Here is a 17,984-nt window from a genome sequence, read left to right on the forward strand (position 1 = left end):
AATCGTTTGCAGTGGACTGAAAGTGCATTATTTGGCATGTGTGAACGCTCCCTCAAACCACATAACTGGTGGAGTTCTGGGGAGGGGGAGCTCCCTACTAACTTGGAAACAGGTTTCACTGAAATCACTTGCAACTAAATTGCTTTAGAACTACTTAATTGAAGTTTCCTGTTTAAAGCAAATATACAATGGCACCTCACTAGTCTAAAATGTAGTCACACCACAGAAATCAATCCTCTGTTATTTGCAGCATTAATATTGTAAATTATGCAGACACACCCAAATCAATCAAAGTTCACATTTCAAACAAACAATGCCTTTGTAGAATAGACAAGATTAATCCAGACATCACCTTTTTAAAAAATGTCAACAGTATTTGGCAAAATGCTTCAAATTTCTTGTTGCTTCACTCGTAAAGTTGCACATGTGAAGGGTAATTTGTCAAGGTGTCATTGCAGATAGACAGATCTTCAGTACCAAAGAGCATATTTTCATGCGCAGAATAGGAATCAACCTTTGACTCGGTACAGTTTCTCAAGGTAAAATCCTTAGTGAAGCAGAATTTGATCTGGCCAATCGTTTGTACTTCTTCACCCTGAAGAGAAAAAAGAAAAGAAAAACAAAGCAAAGCTGGAGCTTCAGTGTAAAGAGTTCACTATGGAGATCTTGGGGGGGGGGAGATTATAAGGACACTCTTCAAGATGATGTGTACCAGTTAATTAGCTGTGGGAATTCAAATGCACTGCACTAAGCACTTGAATGACCACAACTGATTAAATGATACACCTCTTCTATTGCTTCTAATTAGACAGAAACAGATTGTCAATTGCACAGAGGATGCAATCAAATGAATCCTCAGTGTATTGAATATCATTTTTCAAGAATTTCTAAAGAAGAGGACTGTCGTCTTTTTCTGTCATCTAAACGGGGACTGTCATCTTGTTTAGATGGAAAAAAATTATATAGACTAGGTAATAAAATGTGTTCCTAAACACCATAAGGCTGCAATTGACAAATGACTTACTCTAATGGCATGTTTCTAAACTCCTCAGATTTCTCTGGGACCGGAAGAATTTGCTACCACTGGGGTACAAATATTTGCTGCGCCTATTTTAGCATGTTTCATGAAGTTGTACCACAGCGGTTAATGCCACAGTATCCCAGGCACTTTGCACCTATGAAGAAAGTATATGCAGCAGATTTGTGGACCTTATTTAATATGTAAATCTGACTTAAAGCCCTAATATGCCAGGGTCACTTTTACCTTAGTGGTCACCTCCTTCCCTATGATCATGCCTGCTCTGATCAATTGGGAGGGACCCCTTGTTAGCACTGTCCATTCACAAATTATGAAAACTGGGAGGCTAAATATAGAGGTATTAGGGTCACAAAGATCCTGCCTCTGACTCTTGTTTTAAAAAGAATAGATATAAGTATCCAGCTAAGAAGTAATATGCTTTCTCTCCCCATAGACATAATTCCCACTCCAGGATAAACTACATTTTCACTGACTTAGACAACGGTAAAAAGAACCAAGGATATATCAATGGGAGCAGCTATTCATCTATGATTTTTGAATTATTACAAATTATTACATCAACCCATTTCAACTCAAAGTAATAGAGATTATAAAATAACTTAAGTCTAACAAGGCCCCAGGACTGGATAGGATCACAAATGAATTCTATAAAAATATTATTGTTCTTAGATTTTTCATTGTGCATTAGCAGAATTTCAAGTTCTGTCAACATGAATTTGGGTATGAACATTAATCTGTTTTACAGATGGTATGTGACTCCAGAACTACTGGCTAAGATGGATAGAAAAATATCAGATAAATGTTGGAGATGTAAAGAACAAAAAGGAAATTTATATCACTTATGGTGGACCTGTATAAAGGTTAAGAAATTTTGGAAAGCAATTATAATAGAAACTGCAAATTTTATACAAGGTAAAATAAACAGGAAACCAGAATACTGTTTATTAGGACTGTCACCTAAAAACTTAAGTAAAGAAGACAATATAGTCTGCCAATATAGTTTTGCAGCAGCCAGAGTAACTATAGCTAAACACTGGAAGGAAGACAAAAAGTTACACAAGAAAGAATGGAGAGACAAATTATTAGATTATATACAAATGGCCAAAATTACTAATAGTCTAAAGGGCAAAGACGCAGAACTATTCAAAGTACAGTAGCAAAAAGCGTTTGTATATTGGGGAAAAATGGCAAAAACTGACTTTAAAAATATGATGAAAGGATTGTAAATAAAATAAATAAGCAAAAAGGGTAAAAAAAACCCAGAATAATTATAATCTAAGAGAGCTTTCCCCAGAGGCCAACCACTGGAGGAGGGGGTGACTCACAGGAGATGGGGGTGGTGGGTATATTCTATATTTTATTTTGCTTTTCCTTTGGATATAATATTATAATGTATACTAAGTTGTTATGTAAATGACTTTTATATAGCTAATTTATATAAATGATTAAATAGTACAGATGATAGAGTTGAATTAGACTCAAATAGGGATATAAATTGTTAAAAATATAAAATGATGTTATATTGTATCCTTTACTTATCCTTTTTTGTTATCATTTTTTGAAATAAATTTTTTTATTAAAAAAACATGAATTTGGGTGAAGACTTTCAATCTTACAATCAATTGTGCAGTGATTGTTTAATTTTCAGCAGCAATCACATGAATGTGAGGAAAAAGACTAAGACTCGCACAAATCTGAAAAGTGTTCAATTCCAAAACATTACAAACATTTTTCTTTCACAGTTGTAATATTAAAAATATCCTTCCCCCAAAGTAGCAGACACAAACTAGGGCAGTGGTCGGCAAACTCATTAGTCAAAAGAGCCAAATATCAAGAGTAGAACGATTGAGATTTCTTTTGAGAGCCACCGTCATATTTGCTCCCCCCTGTCCGCCCTCACCGGGAGGGCGCCCTCCCCCTCTCCTGCAGCACCAGCGCGGGGCCTGGGTTGGCAGAGCTCAGGGCCAGGCCGGGAAGTGCTGGGACCCTCGCGGCTGGGCAAGGCAGGGGGCTTTCCTGGGCCGCGGGGGAGGACTGGCCATGCGAGGAGGGAGGCCGTCATGGCGCTGGGGGGCCCACGGCACCGGCTCGGAGCGGGGGGGTTGGTCCCCCCGCAAGGGGCTGGCCCGCGCCTGCCTGCCCCCACCCCCCACAGGGCAAGCGGCCCGACTGCACCACACGGAAGCACTGGCCCAGGAGCTCACCCGCTGCCCCGCCGCGCCCACCTTCCTCTCCATGGCTCCAGGAGCCCGCCTGCGTGCCCAGGGTTCAAACGGCCGGCCCGGCCCCTTCCGCCCGGGGGCGGGCGCTGCTCACGGCAGACCCTCCTGGCAGAGGCACGACGCTGCTGCCCTCTCCTCCTCCGGCAGCTGAGCGCGGGGAGGGGGCTTCGCAAGGGCCAGGCCCCCGCCTCCCCCGGCCCATTCCCGCTGGGGGCTGGAGAGCGGCCCGGTCTTGCAGGAGGAGTGGGCGCTGCTTGCTGCCAGCCCGGCGCACGTATTGCGGCGCTGTGGTCACGTGTGAGGCAGCCACCTCCCGCTCGCCTGCTGGCTCCTCCCGCCTGGGCCGCGCTGGAGCCCGGTGGGAGCACGGCGCCTCTGCCTGGCTGGGCACGGGGATGCGGAGGAGCCGCACTCAAGGGGCCAAAGAGCCGCATGCAGCTCGAGGGCCACGGTTTGCCGACCACTGAACTAGGGAATCAGTAATAATGAAAGATGGAATACCTTTTCTGGAGAAAGGCACTGGATCTTTGGTGTTACGTTATAAACACTTGTAAGAGCTTCTTTGATGGCTCCCAGCTGAAGATTTAAACAGAACACTGTTGAAAGGCTCAAAACATCACTTCAAAAGGGAAACAGTTTAACGTTTAAGGCAGAGTCATTATACAGAAGAAACATGGAAAGGGTAAGAAACACAAAGCTTTTATCCAAAGAGCTCATTTTGACTTGCGGTGTAACATCAATATGTTAAGGCTTTGCAACATTGATGGCATAGCTCAATGCAAAGGCAAGCCTCTTCTTACCTGGTAGTAGGTATCGCCTGGCTTTATTCCCAGTTTCAAGAGATAACTGCAGGGGTGAAAAATAAAGATGGATGCACATCTTCACACTAGCATTTAACTCATTACAGGCAATGGTGGTCATACCAGTCAAAGCATATGTAAAGGGTAACTAAAACTGGGGGAAACCTCCCAGCTCACTTCGACTTCCTGACACATATATACACAAATGGGAGATAAGGAACAGGGTGCGTTCCTAAGCCATTCAGCAATTACAACCAATGTTCCAATTAATTTCCATTTTTCTTCAGCAACATTGCCACACAACTAGTAGAGTAAAGGGATGGGTAACAAATAGCCTATGGATGCTCTATGCAGTGGGGCAACCTGTTAATCTCAAACCAGTTACTGAGAATAAATCATACCCATTGTGCAGAGCCAGAAGGGCATATTGGGTTAGTAGGGCACACTCACACTTCTGGGGAAGTTGGGAGTCTTGACTAGCACACCCATCAACAGAGTGTGTGTCACAGAATACTCCTCAGAACCCACTGCAGCAATCCTATGATTAAGAGCAGGTTTCTCAGCAAAGTAAGTCACACAGAAAGGTTTTCTTGAAAGCAGAAAGTCTAAAAGTTCTTGGGCAGCCTATCCACTATACCACAAACACAGCTCATTCCATTATTACAGCATATGTTCCTCCATAACTTTAAATGCTACTTCTTTCTTCCTATGGGTTCACTCTTCAGTTGTTGGCAACATTCAGGTGCCGTGCAAGTTGCAACAAGCAATCTGAAAGCACCAATTCCAATTGATCTTAACTGGCTGGCACTGAATGTTAAAGACTTGATTCTGTAGACCACCATATGAAGTGATCTTCATTGTCAAAATACCGATTCCAAAGAAAATAAATGAAGAAGCATTTTATTCTCTCTCCTATGGACAAACTCAAGGGGAAAATAAGGGAGGGAGCATTTTATTCTCTTTCCTATGGACAAACTCAAGGGAGCACAGAAAGAAGTGACAGGTAAAGAAAGACTTAGCTCATAGCATTTGAATGAATGCAATTAAACACCTGTTGAGGTCAAGTTTTCCATACAGTTCCAGTGCTTTACTGAAGTACTTTTTCTGGGAATTAAGAGATTCCAGTGTGGCGGCACAAGTCCCATGTTTGTCCCACTCATGCTTCCTGTCAGAGGGAAACAAAGAGACCAGTTATTTGCAGCTTCAGGACAAAAATACCTGAAGCTAATTAAATTTTAACACACACATGCAACGCTTTTTGCCCTTCAGAATTATTCTTTACTACAGAATATCCACTACTTAAAGATGTTCAGGCACAGTGCTCATTTCCACAAGTGCATTTCCTAACAGGCGCATGCAGAGGAAAAAATGGTTTTGCACTATACACTTTGAGATGGTGAACTGTGGAAAAGGAAGAGAGTCACAATGAGAGGAGCAAGCTACAGAGGAAAAGCAAGAATAAAACAATTTTTGGCTACTGCATTGGAAACCAAGAGAGAGGCACTCAAAGTTTTTTAACCTAACAACAACCCAGTGATGAAGGTTTGGCTCAGAGAGAAAGACTGAGGGGGACAAAGTCACCCAGCCAACCTCACAACAGAGAACTTGTACCCTCATGTAACCATAGTCTGGTATCATGACCATTACCATAACACTGGCACTCTTGTATATAGTCAATACAAGAGTAATAATCTCATCCCCTATGCAACAGAGCTATGCTTGGATGGAACGGCGTTTAAGACAGAAAACAAAAAAGTATGCATAAAATCAAGGGGATGTCAGCTGGCAGAGACGTACACTTCGGGGGGAATTTACCAGTGTTAACTTCCCGCCCTGGGCTGCCAGGGAGCATCATAAAGCTGCTCAGGCTGTCAAGTTCAATGAGTCCCTCATTCCTCCCTCATTCTTCCGACTCATAGACGACTGTTCATGCTTGCGCGTTTAAATCTCCTTCCATCGGCAGTAACAAGAGGCAGATATACCAACACCCCTTATGAGGAAAGATTCTGTTCTTGCTCCAAAAAACAACCAGAATCGGCAGCTCACATCCTTCTGCATTGTGAACTACACACTTTGGCAAGAAAGAAATATATAGAACCCCTCCTAAAAGACAGTCGAGCTCAAACAGATGCGAGGCTTGTACGTTATTTACTGAATGATTGTAATACTCATATAACTTGGTCGGTAGCTAGATTTCTTGAAATCTCACTAGGAAAGCCGCACTAAATGGGCCTACTAACCAGTGTACTTTATTTGTCAACGTGATAACTGTAGATACTCCAGATACCACGGCCTTTTGACTGGTAAAATTTTAAGTAGAACCGCTTTGATCATGCCAATAAAGGTTTTTGAATTTGAGTCCTGTTTGTAGCAACTTAACAAGTTCATAGGAGGACCAGGGGCGTTTTTTGTAAAGATAAGAGGGGGAAGGGACTTTCAGTGGAAAATACTGTCTGTGAAGAAACATGGGGGCGAGGGGGGGAGGAAGGGGGGGAAATCAACAGAACTGATGGAATCCATCTAGCGATCAAAAGGCCTCGGTGAAGGATGTATTTCCTGTAGCCTGCAACACAAACTCTGATGTTAAGTAATAGATCAAGAGAATGATGGTTTGCCTTTGAAGACAGGATAGTAATTGCAATATTTCTGTGTCCTGGTGGGCCCTACCTAGACAAAGAAATGGTACCATCTCCAGCTGTTGGGGAATGGGGGAGAAAAACTGGTTCCCCAAAGGTGGCAAGGTTATTCTACTACTTAGGCCCTCCTTTAAATAAAGAAATATTTCCACCTTCATTTTATGTTTAGCCTGGTGTGTTTGGGGGGTGCAAAACTTCTAATGGCCTTGGGCTCTCCTATCTGTGAAACCACCTCTCCCCCACGTTCTGCCATGACAGTTTCGGTCATCAGAGCAGGGTCCTCTGCAGCTGCCAACCTACAAATGAGGAAAAACAACAACTGCCTACACATGTATCTTCTCTGTTGTGGCCCCCACCTTATGGAACGTCTGCCTAAAGAAGTCAGGAAGGCTCTCACTTTCCTAGCTTTCCGCAAACTATACAAAACTTAAATATTCAAGAGGGCTTTCCTATACGAGCAATAAAGTTGCACTGCATTAAATTATTCACAAAGTTACTTGGAAAAATTATTAGGAACTGTGGTCTATACTACTGTGTTCAGCTTGCTGAATCTAGAAGCCTGCTATGGAAATTTGCATCATTTCATGTGTCATGGTAATACTTATGATTTGCTTCAGTTCTGTTTGTAGACTTCTGGTTGGTTCTACAACGCTAGTCCTATTGCATTGTTTATTGAATGTCCCGTCGATTGAATTGACTCACTCAGCGCAATCTGCCTTAAGTTTGAGTGAGAAAGTCGGACTATAAGTAACATAAATAAATACATTAGTGCCTTTTCAATGATGTGTTGATTTTCATTCTAAAAAAATTGGCAGAAACAAAAAAAAACACTGGGACAACCTACTAGATTCTCCCTTCTGGATGCAGCCTCTTATGTCACTTTCCAAGCTGTTCCCAAAGTCCCACAACCTTGACAAGAGGTTATGAGCAGTGGGCACAGCATGCTACAGTGGGAAGAGGGACCAGGTCAAAAACAAAAACCACCCTTCGGTGGCTTTGTTCTGTTTATGATTCTTTACCCATAATTTAAAAAATACATATATATTAATGCAGATATACCCTGACAACAAAGCAAGATAATAAATGCATGAACATTTGTACAGAGAAATGTTATGGCATGTGTTATTGTGGGTTCATCCAGAAAGAGCCTTGTAAGATGTATTTAGTCAGCCTGCAAATGTCTGATTTTAATTAGCTATTTTAATAGACAGTGCAGTAGAGATGAATACCGTTGCACTTAATGAAAAGAAGTGTTTAAAGCACTGTCATAGACATGATTTTTCATATTATAAATTAACGGTGACAACAAGAAATACATTGTTTCACTCTGCTTGTATCCCTATCTACAATAAGGTTTTGGTTTTTAAGCTATTTCCTCTGATGAAGAGGCAAATAGGATGCTTGAAACGTTTTTTGGATCTTCTGCTAGTTGTCAGAAAGCATGTTGTGGGTTACTGGAATATTTTCATGGATGGGTAGTGTCTTCTCTCCATACCTGTCAGCACAGCCTTAGAAAGAGAAGAAAAACAACAACTTCAGAGCAGAGGTGTACGTTTCTGCCTCTTCGGCTTCATGTGCAATTGGAAACTATGGAAACCACAAACCCTGAAAGAGCTTGTATGGCGTAAAACTGGCTACGTTTTCATTTGTCAGTAGGAAACAAAGCCATCTTGTCCTTGTTCCAGGCAGATTTCTATTAGTCACACATCAAGGTCTATGTCACCAGCTTAAGAAAATCACAAGATGACAAAAGGTTAATAGTCAAGACACCCCTCTCCCTTCAGGGAGCATTGCCAACACTGAAATATTTGGTAGACTCCCTTCCTTTTGAATGAGAAAAAATCAGGCAAGGGTAGGAGCTTTGTGTGCTCACCATTTAAACAAGGCATCTACCCCTTTAGGGCAAGGTCTAGACACCTGTGAGAGAAGGTTAAGGAACTAGGCGAAGACCAGAGTGCATTACAACAAATTACATTCTTTAACTCCATCTCTGATTATGCAACTTTTACACAATGCTCGCCTTATATATCTGGGTTACGTGAACAGAACAAACTGTTCTCATTATGGAACTGTATGTGCCTTCACCACAGCCATGACTACAGTATGACCCCTACTCTGACATAGAAGCTTGCTGGATGACCTTGGGCTAATCACACACTCTTCTACATCACAAGGCTGTTGCGGGGGGGAAATGGGAGAGAGGAAAATGTTGTAAGCCACTTTGGGGGAGGAAGGTGGGGCATAAAAACTCTGTGAAGTGTTTGAGTGGTAAATAAATAAACATAGATCAATGCATGAACATCAATTCCTGCAAAATCCTACTCCTACAAGCCTAAATACAATGAAAAAATTTTAAAAACAGTAAAGCAGCGGCAGGATCATTTCATCTATACTTTCATCTATATATTTCATCTATACTATACCATATCATTTCATTTTACTTTCCACAGGCCCTCTCAGTGCTTGAGAAATACATCAGAAAATAACAGTACTTTGTTAAGTCTCCACCATGTTTTAAGTGTGTCACAAACTCACCAGAACTTGGTACGGTTTGTATGAAGCACGTCTGGCCAGTATTGCCTCATGCCTACCAAGAGATCCTAGCAATGAAAAATAATGAGATTGTAAAGCTTAGGAGCAGCCCTGCACTCTGCATAAACGCACAAACAGATAGGGACCCTGTTCCTGCCCAGAGGTGTCCTGAAACAAGAAGCTTGCGACCCAATGGGCTTGGGAACATCAGGAACACAGCCCTTATGACAGCTCTTTGCTGTCATGGGATTATGCTAGATGCTTGGGGAACCTCGAGTCCTAGGAAATTTAGTTGTTCTTCTCCTAATTAGAATCAAGGCTCTGTGTAAGACAATCACATTTTCTCTACTTGCTTCCTTCCACCTTAGGATGCTGCTCACTAGCTCACCTATAGCTATCAGCAATCTCAAGCAAGCTGTATCATGTCCTCCTTCCAGCCAGAAACGGTCCTCTAACTGAAGACAGCGTTTGCATGGTGCGCAATCCTGATGACGCCACCATTTTTGTGGTCATAATTCAAGGCCGGAATTGCCTTTTTCACCTTGCCAGGTGAAAAGCTTCAGTGAGAAGAGGATGCAGAGGGCAGTTCCTACTGAGTGACCCCCTCCTAGGTCCTTTGAATTCATGGGGTATAGAAACATATAACGCTGCTTACGACTGCACCGCAAGAGCACGTTACACCAGGACACGGGTATATTGCACTAGCTCACCATGTGCAGAAAGACAGTTCAAAGAGCTACTTTTGACATGTAAAACCTTCCCCATGGAGACCTGATGTCCAGGCTATAGCAGTTTAGGCAAGAATCTTAAGATCACATGTGGGTGGGTTTTAATACCACTTTTAATGACAGTTTAATATGACAGAGGTATATTAAACTAATTTTTGTGTAATACGGGGGGTGCATCCTACCACTCCACTGAGTGAAGATTATTCAGTAAAATATTTATAATCCACTTTTCATGTTGGCTTATGTTTGAAGTCCTTCGCCAATCTAAAGAGTATTGCTCCAAATTAAGTGGCTCTTCCATTGGAGGAAGCCTCATGTAAGTTGGAAGTAGGTTCCTTAAGCTGATTGATCTACCCTACCACCCATTAAAACCACTGAGACAAAATATCCTTTGAAACGCTCAATAGTAAGCTCTGGGAATGGGACAAGAGAGAAAAATAAACCATCCAGGTTTGAAAACATATTGACGTTGAATGATTCAGAAATCTATTTTAACCATGCAAATTATATGTACATTGATGAAAATTATATTTTCATACATTCATACCTTAATTTCCGTTAAATTGAAGTGCCAGGTTTTATTACAATCTTCTGCTTTATCAGTCCTATGGAAGAATTGGGGGGGAGGGGAGAACAGAGAATGTCAATGCATCCAAATACACTGGAAAACGCTGCTGCAAATTTGTGTTTTTTCAGGGAAGTGGAGGGCACTGTGAGCCATAATTTTTGACATTGTCATTCACAGGTGTTTTTTTTATTTTAACAAAACATAAATACACTTGAAATGTTTTTGTGGGCATTTATAGTTAGTTGCCTGCCTAGTTCATTTGGCAACGGACTAAAGTCTCCAAACAAATTAACAAGTAGGTCAAACTGGTAACAGTTTTTGTATAATATGATACACCACCTCTGTTAAAAAAGGTGACAGTGTATTTAGCTGCTGACATTTATTTAGCTGTTGACATGCATAACATAAGGGAAAATGTTATCTTATACCTGAACATAACAGCAGGCTTAATTTATTTAAGGACATTTTATAACCCACCTTTCTGCCTTTTCAAGCCCTCAAGGCAGCTAAAATGTAAACCAGCAAATAGAAGTTACAAAACCATTTTTTTAAAAAAGCTAACAGTTATCAGTACAACAAATTAAAATTACAATATTGTCATACCTAGATTTGAGTCCAGTAGCTCCTTAGAGCCCAGCAATATTATTTGGGGTGTGAGCTTTCAAGAGTCAAAGCTTTCTTCAGCAAACTCTTGAAAGCTCATACCTTAAAATCTTGTTCTCTACGGTGCTACTGGACTTGAATCTAGCTGTTTTACTGCAGACCAACACAGTTACCCTCTAATATGGTCATAACAATTCATAAAAAGTCAGGTAAAACACTGTCCATTCAAACAACCCAGTTCAAGGACACCCAGAACACATTTGGCCTTCAATATACTTCAAAGATACTGTAGGGAGAGACCTGATTTCACCTTCTGAGGGATGATGTTCTAGAATTTGAGGGCACCAACTGAAAACACTCTTCCATGTTTTTCCATCTCACCTCGAATAAGAATAAACTTAAGACCTCGGTCCTAGAGCTTTGCAGTCAAGTATCTTGCATCATTCTCAGAAAGATGTAGATTCAAGGGCTGCCACTATTTGTAGATGTGATGCAGCAGGTATCTAAGAAGGTTAAAAAATTTCCTTCCTTGCGACTTCCAAGAGAAAGTATTTGTCTAGCCCCTGGCTAGAGATGCCAACAAATTTTGGTTTTATCTCTTTGAATGTACTCTGTTTTATACAATATTTATATTGTACGCTGCCTTGAGCCCCGTAAGGAAGAATGGCAGCTAATAAATTAATAGGGATGCCACTTACTTGCTTCTAGCAGGAGGGTTCCCACCAATCCTCCCTGATCTCCACCACTGCTAAAATGAGCAGGAGGTGGAAATAGGGAGGGGAAATGGTGCTGTGTGACATCTTCATATAATTTCCAGCCAAAAAACAGGAAGTGACACCACTGCGTCAAGGTGACACTTTGGAATCCCCTGGATCTCTATGGTCAAACCACAGAAATCCGAAGAGTTCATACAGAATTACCATACATAGGGTATTTCAGCCAGAAATGAAGTCAAAGCATTTTGGTGATGCCATTTCCACCCATCCCTACCATCTGAGCACCCTCTCACAGGACTGTGAACCCTAACCAAGGTTCTAGAATATCCTATCATAGGCTAGAAACCGGTCTAGACACCCTACAGAATTCCTTCAAACTTGGTGATTCTAAATGAGCTCTTAGAGGACTCTGACCCTCTGCGTACCTTCTTGCTGCTCGTTTTTTGGAGGCTGCAGAGAAGAGAGGAAGGGAGGTGTTTTTTGTTTTTTTAGAGATGGGTCTTATCTAAGTTTTATGGTTTTATTGTTCAAGACCTCGGTCTAAGAACAGGGGGAAAGATTCTAAATGAGAGGCTACAATGCTCTTTAATATTTAAAGTCTTACCAGAGGCCATGGATTGTCCAATACATGGGAGGACTGTCGCAATCATTCTCACTCATCTAGGGGGGAAAAAGCCCATCAGCATCACAGAAAGCCGACCTTGATGCTAAACACACACTATGTTAAGGTACAGTTGATTTATCTCTACCTTGATGTTAAACATCTGTCAGCATTCATTTAAAAGATTTCTGCAATGAAATAATGACTGTTGAATTTGTTCAGCCAAAACGAACAGAGAATCCTGCAAAAATGTATGTAGTCCCAGAAGATCAGCAAAGACAGCGGATCTCTGAATTTTATATGGAACTGGTAAATTGACTGTAATAAAAATATTGACAGCAAAGACAGCATTTAAGAGAGCAAGAAGGATGGCTTGGGCTATAGTTTTCTGTTTCTGGGGAGATATTACACAAAATAATAGAACTGTTTGTCGGTTGTATGAGGAAAAAGTGATTTGTGAGAAATATGTCAATGTGGCTTTATTAAGATTAGTACCAGAATAAAGAAACAAGGTAAACTGATACAGGTTGAGCATCCCTTAACCAGACATCCAAAAAGCGGAATGACCCAAAACCTGGAAGTTTTTTTCCATATAGCAACATTACACATTTCAAGTCCTAAGAAAATCCCATTAATGCCACCATCTTCGAAGAGCAAACACCGACATAAAAATGTGATTAATTGGCCTGTCCAGACCCCAGATTTAATCTGTCGCTAGCATATACTACCTTGGATGGGAGGGGAGAAAAATTAAAATTACTTAAGAATTAGCATGTCAGGGAGCAGGTTCTAGCCTAGCCTTCTTGCTGGCATGCAGTTTTTCTACAGGGGAGCATACAAAATTGAAGACTGATATGCTACGATTAGCAACAGACAAATCACATGCGGTTGCTGGCAGAATGCTTTGTCTCAGTGTCATACACTGACAGTGACAACCCCACAACTATGGCCTAATAGCAAATGAGTTGGTAAACTCGTTTCTTCAGATTTCTGATAGGGCTTACCTGAATGAATGTTTCTCTGTTAAAAAAAAAAACCCCATACCAAAAGAAAACAAGGGATTAGGGAGACTGGCCCAGCCTTCTTGACATGTTTGTTCTCTACATTTATGAATATTTTGCATGGGGGAACCATTCCATAATGCAAGCCCCTACCTGCAGTCTGAATACTTTTGCAGTCTTAAACTTTGATAAACTGCTTCAGCAAGTATAAATTGCCCAACAAGAATAAGACCTACAGCAGACAATTTTTCACAGGTTTATTTACAGAAAGGAAGCATACAGCTAACAGGAAGTATTTTATGTACAGCTAGATTCCAATCCAGTAGCACCTTAGACCAACAAGGTTATTTGGGGTAGGAGTTTTCAAGAGGCAAAGCTCCCTTGGCCAGATTGAAGGTGCTCTGGACCACAGGTGCTACTGGACCAGAATCTAGCCGTTCTACTGCAGACCAACATGGCTACCCCTGAAACTACTTTTTCTAAAAATATATATATTTTATTAGGTTTTTTAGTTAGTACATAGTAAAGACAGGAAAAAGGGTTGGGAACAATTGTCTTAACATATCATACTGGGATAGCATTCAGAACAGGTCTTCACCATTCCCATCTTTTCTTTATCGATCCTATTTCCATTCTAGTCTACTGTCTATTTTCACTTCACATCTTCTCTATACTCATTTATATAATTTACATAAGTCAGAGAGTTACTCTAACATTTATTTTCTGCTATTCTAACTCATATCTTTGGTCATAACAATATTTACATTGTTTTTATCTTTAGTTCACAGTATATCTTTCATAGAATGCTTGCCATTTCTGTTTGTGTTCATCCGGTGGTTTTTTCTTCGTCCAATTGGAAAGTCTTGCCATGTCTGCATATTCATACATTTTTGTAATCCACTCGTTTAGTGATAGTGTTCTTTTTTCTTTCCAGTATCTAGCATAAAGTGTTCTTGCTGCAGTCATCCCATATTAAAAAAGTTCTTTGTCTAGAGGCTTTAGTTGTGTTAGAATCATTCCTAACAGGAAGTGTTTAGGTTGGAAGTCGAAGTTCAGATGTAAAATCTCTTGTAGTTCTCCATGAATTTCTTTCCAGTATTTCTGTGCCTTTCTACAACTCCACCATTGATGAAAAAAAGTGCCTTCAGTCTCTGAACATTTTCAGCAGTTGGCTTGGTTTGATTTGTACATTTTTTGAAGGTCTTTTGGGGCAAAATGCCATCTGTAGAACATCCTGTACCAATTTTCTCTGTTTGAGAACTTGAGAATTTGATGTCCTGATGCCACATTTTTTCCCATGCCTGCAATGATATCATTTCTCCAAAGTTCTGCATCCATTTCACCATACAAACTTTTACTTGTTCTGAGGCTGTTTCTATTGCCAATAACATTTAATAGATTTTTGCTAATAAGTGATCTTGTGATTTATTTATTATGGATTCAAATTCAGTCAGTTTTCTTATTTTCCCTTTCTGTAGATAGTCAGTTCTTAATGCGTGGATGATTTGCATATAGGGAAACCATGATATCTTGACCTTCACATCGGTTAATTCTTGAAAGGTTTTAACATTGCCTTGTTTATTGATGGTTATAGGTTAAAAAGTTGTATTTTGACCTAGTTTTCCAATCCCAATATGCTTCTGTGGGAGACATCATCTCTGGTGGTGATGGGCTGATAATTTCTTTTAGCTCTTGCCAGCTTTTAAGTAATTAACCGTCAGGTTCTCTTGGTTGTTTTCTTTTGGAATTGTCATTTTCTCTCCTGGCCACAACCAGTGATGAAATCCACCAGTCAGACATGATTTCTCAAGTCTTATCATCCGGTCTTCTGGTTTTTGTATCCAATCAGTAATTGCGACTAATGCGGCTGCTTGATGATATATTTTCAAGTTGGGTACTGCTAGACCAACTCTCTTCTCATCTTGAAGCACTGCAAATCTTACTCTGGGTTTTTCCCCGTTTCATATAAATTTGTTAATAACTCGTTGTTAATAACTAGATAACTCATTGTTAATAACTAGATTACTATCAAACATATTAAAGAAAGAATCTGAGAAAAGAAGGATATTGGCCGTTCTCAAAAATGGTCAAATGTCGAACAAAGAAGAAGACATCCAAGAAGACTTCTTGAATTATTACAAAAAATTGTACCAGAACGATACTGAACAAATCGGCTTAGATGAGTACATACAATCAGCATGTTTAAACAGGTTCTCCGAAGAGGACCGTCATTCACTAAATCAGTCTATCACAACCCACCATAAGTCAACTTCCAAATTATTTAAAAGCAGGGACCACTAACATATTTGCCAATGGCACATGGATCTTTTTAGCCCATCAAGAGGTGACTGAGGGCTTCTTTTGGACCTCTGGGTTTTAGAGACACCCCCAGAAAGAAGTGATGTCTTCGGGTGTTTCTGACACACAGCCCATCATTATGAAAGGGATAGGGTTGCCAGTGGCTATGAATTTTGGCTAAGACTACTCGGGAGCACACCTGAATAGAAACTGCACTTTAGCTTTTCCACAATGATACCCGACATTCTCGTCATTACGTCATACTGGTAATGTATAGATTATATAAGGTTAAATTTGCAAGAAACTCAGCTGACTGCTGTTGTAGTGTCTACCTCTGCTATTAACTCAAGGCTGAAAGTTACTCCCATGAGCAGCTTGTTTGTGAGGGTAAGCCAGCTTCATTAATTGCTACACCAACTTTTACACCAGCACCACCTAGCAAAGTATCTCAGATGCAGACCCCTTCCAACCAGGAGTTCCCCTAATATTGCTACCTATGGTTTGAGGTTTTACTCCTATGGTAAGGTGTTTAAAACTGGATTCCCCCCCCCCTCTTGTGGTGATCAACAATGAAGCCATCTCTTTTGAAGTTAGTTATTCACCCTGTGCCTTCAGAATAGGGATAATTTATTGAACAAATCTATCCCTTTAAAAGGAAGAGCTTCACCTTACACACAGTCACTGGCCAATGATGAACAAAGTAGAATTTCTTCCAGTCATGGAAGCGAGGACTACTGAAACGAAATAATTACATCTTACATATAAAATGTTATCTAATTACAATCAAAACAGTTTTAAGTAATCACACACTATTAACAATGAAATAGGAATCATACTTTTAGTACCACAGTTTTTTAAAAATGGAAATGGGCAGACTTAATATCCTCATGGTCAGCTCATGCTCCATTTGCTGCTGCTATTGCTCTCTACCACTCTCCCCCTTTTTGGGGAAGCCCGCCCCCCCCAGCCAGAAACCTCCCAGTTTCCATTCCCCTACTGAGCCACACCATAAGCCTTCACTGCAGCTTAGCTGGGAAAAGGGGGAAAGTACTAGGTGGGGGGAATGTGGAGCAGCAACCATTTCGAAAACGAAGCTTAGCTCCTGCAGGCCAAGTGTCCACAGAGACCCTTCATCTACAGTCACCCTGCAGTTTCTCCTTTAAGTGAAAGAAAATTAGATTTTTATTTTTGGTGGTATGACAGAGAGACGTATTTTGAATAATAAAATGGCCAGAAATCTTTGGCCCTCAAGAGACTTTTTAAAATACAACTTAAAATAGGGGGTTTTGGGGGTCTCTTTTTGTGAGACTGAAAGATCAGGTTAGCAATTTTTCATAAGAGGAATGTTGATTGTAACAGAATTGAAATGTTTGAGAGGGTTAAGTTCAAGTGATGTATTGTACCTCCAAATGCATCAAAGTGGTTCACATACAAGGGTTTAAACCTTTATTTTCTACTGAGCGTGATTTCTCTGGGCAGTGAGTGGTTTGTTTTTTTAATTTAAGCTTCGTTCTTTTTCACAGTGGCTCTTTAGTTGAAGGAGCTAGAAACATTAACACGCTTCCCCAGTTTCTCTCTCAAACTGGCCTGGGATCACTCATTTCACAAGAGCTATTTCTCACTAAACTCTTAGGAACCACTCTGTAAACCTTAGAGCTGTTTTCCCTAGGTAACTGGTTATGGATCCTATCCTGATCCAAAAACCCAAAATGTGTTCCTTTTCACTCCTGAGGAGAATCACCCATCTGACAGCTTACAGCTCATACAGCTGTCCTGTTAACTTCTCAGTCCATTGTCAGTTCTCAACTGTCTGAGTTCTGCCACTCTCAGAATTCAATTTGAACTCCCTGTCAATCACGGGGTTCTATGACTGGGAAAACTCTTTAGAATGCAGCTGTTTGCCACATCTGGCTTCAAAGGGGAAAGAACCAGGAGCCAGTCAAGTTGTGCCCACATTAGGCATGACTTGATGTGGATACTCCCATGTACTGTGGGGTCTTCCTGCTAGCCATGCAGGGTTAAAATCTACAAATAGATGCAGCTTAAGACGACTTTGTGGACTGTCTTGACAAACAGACGCAGGTTAAGACTTTGTGGACTGTCTGACTGAATATGAGTTAAAATTGGGAAGAATGGAAGAATATTTTCTAATCTGATCCAGAGGATTATTTTTGATTTTTTTTTTATATTGAATAAGCATAATTATATTTACTAACAGATTATGGTTTTTTATATATGGT

At 40.7% G+C, this 17,984-nt stretch overlaps 1 protein-coding gene across 1 annotated transcript; it reads right to left on the reverse strand.

The window, feature by feature from the left end:
* Positions 1-403: 403 nt before the first annotated feature.
* RNASET2 (ribonuclease T2) lies at positions 404-16,474 on the reverse strand. Its single transcript, XM_056853590.1, has 8 exons — positions 16,412-16,474; positions 12,449-12,504; positions 10,505-10,562; positions 9,233-9,297; positions 5,113-5,226; positions 4,062-4,107; positions 3,763-3,837; positions 404-595 (listed from the first exon to the last, which is right to left on the reverse strand). The coding sequence occupies exons 2-8, from the start codon at positions 12,502-12,504 to the stop codon at positions 407-409; spliced, it is 603 nt and encodes a 200-aa protein (XP_056709568.1). The 5' UTR covers positions 16,412-16,474; the 3' UTR covers positions 404-406.
* Positions 16,475-17,984: the final 1,510 nt, after the last annotated feature.

Source organism: Euleptes europaea, chromosome 7, assembly GCF_029931775.1.
Source record: "Euleptes europaea isolate rEulEur1 chromosome 7, rEulEur1.hap1, whole genome shotgun sequence".
NCBI lineage: Eukaryota > Metazoa > Chordata > Lepidosauria > Squamata > Sphaerodactylidae > Euleptes > Euleptes europaea.

Coding starts and splice junctions, on each gene's coding strand:
- RNASET2 (XM_056853590.1), bottom strand. CDS start 12,504: ATGAGTGAGAATGATTGCGACAGTCCTCCCATGTATTGGACAATCCAT. Junction 4,108..5,112: donor GGAAAACTTGACCTCAACAG/GTGTTTAATTGC, acceptor TCACCCCTGCAG/TTATCTCTTGAAACTGGGAA. Junction 3,838..4,061: donor CAGGCGATACCTACTACCAG/GTAAGAAGAGGC, acceptor TTAAATCTTCAG/CTGGGAGCCATCAAAGAAGC.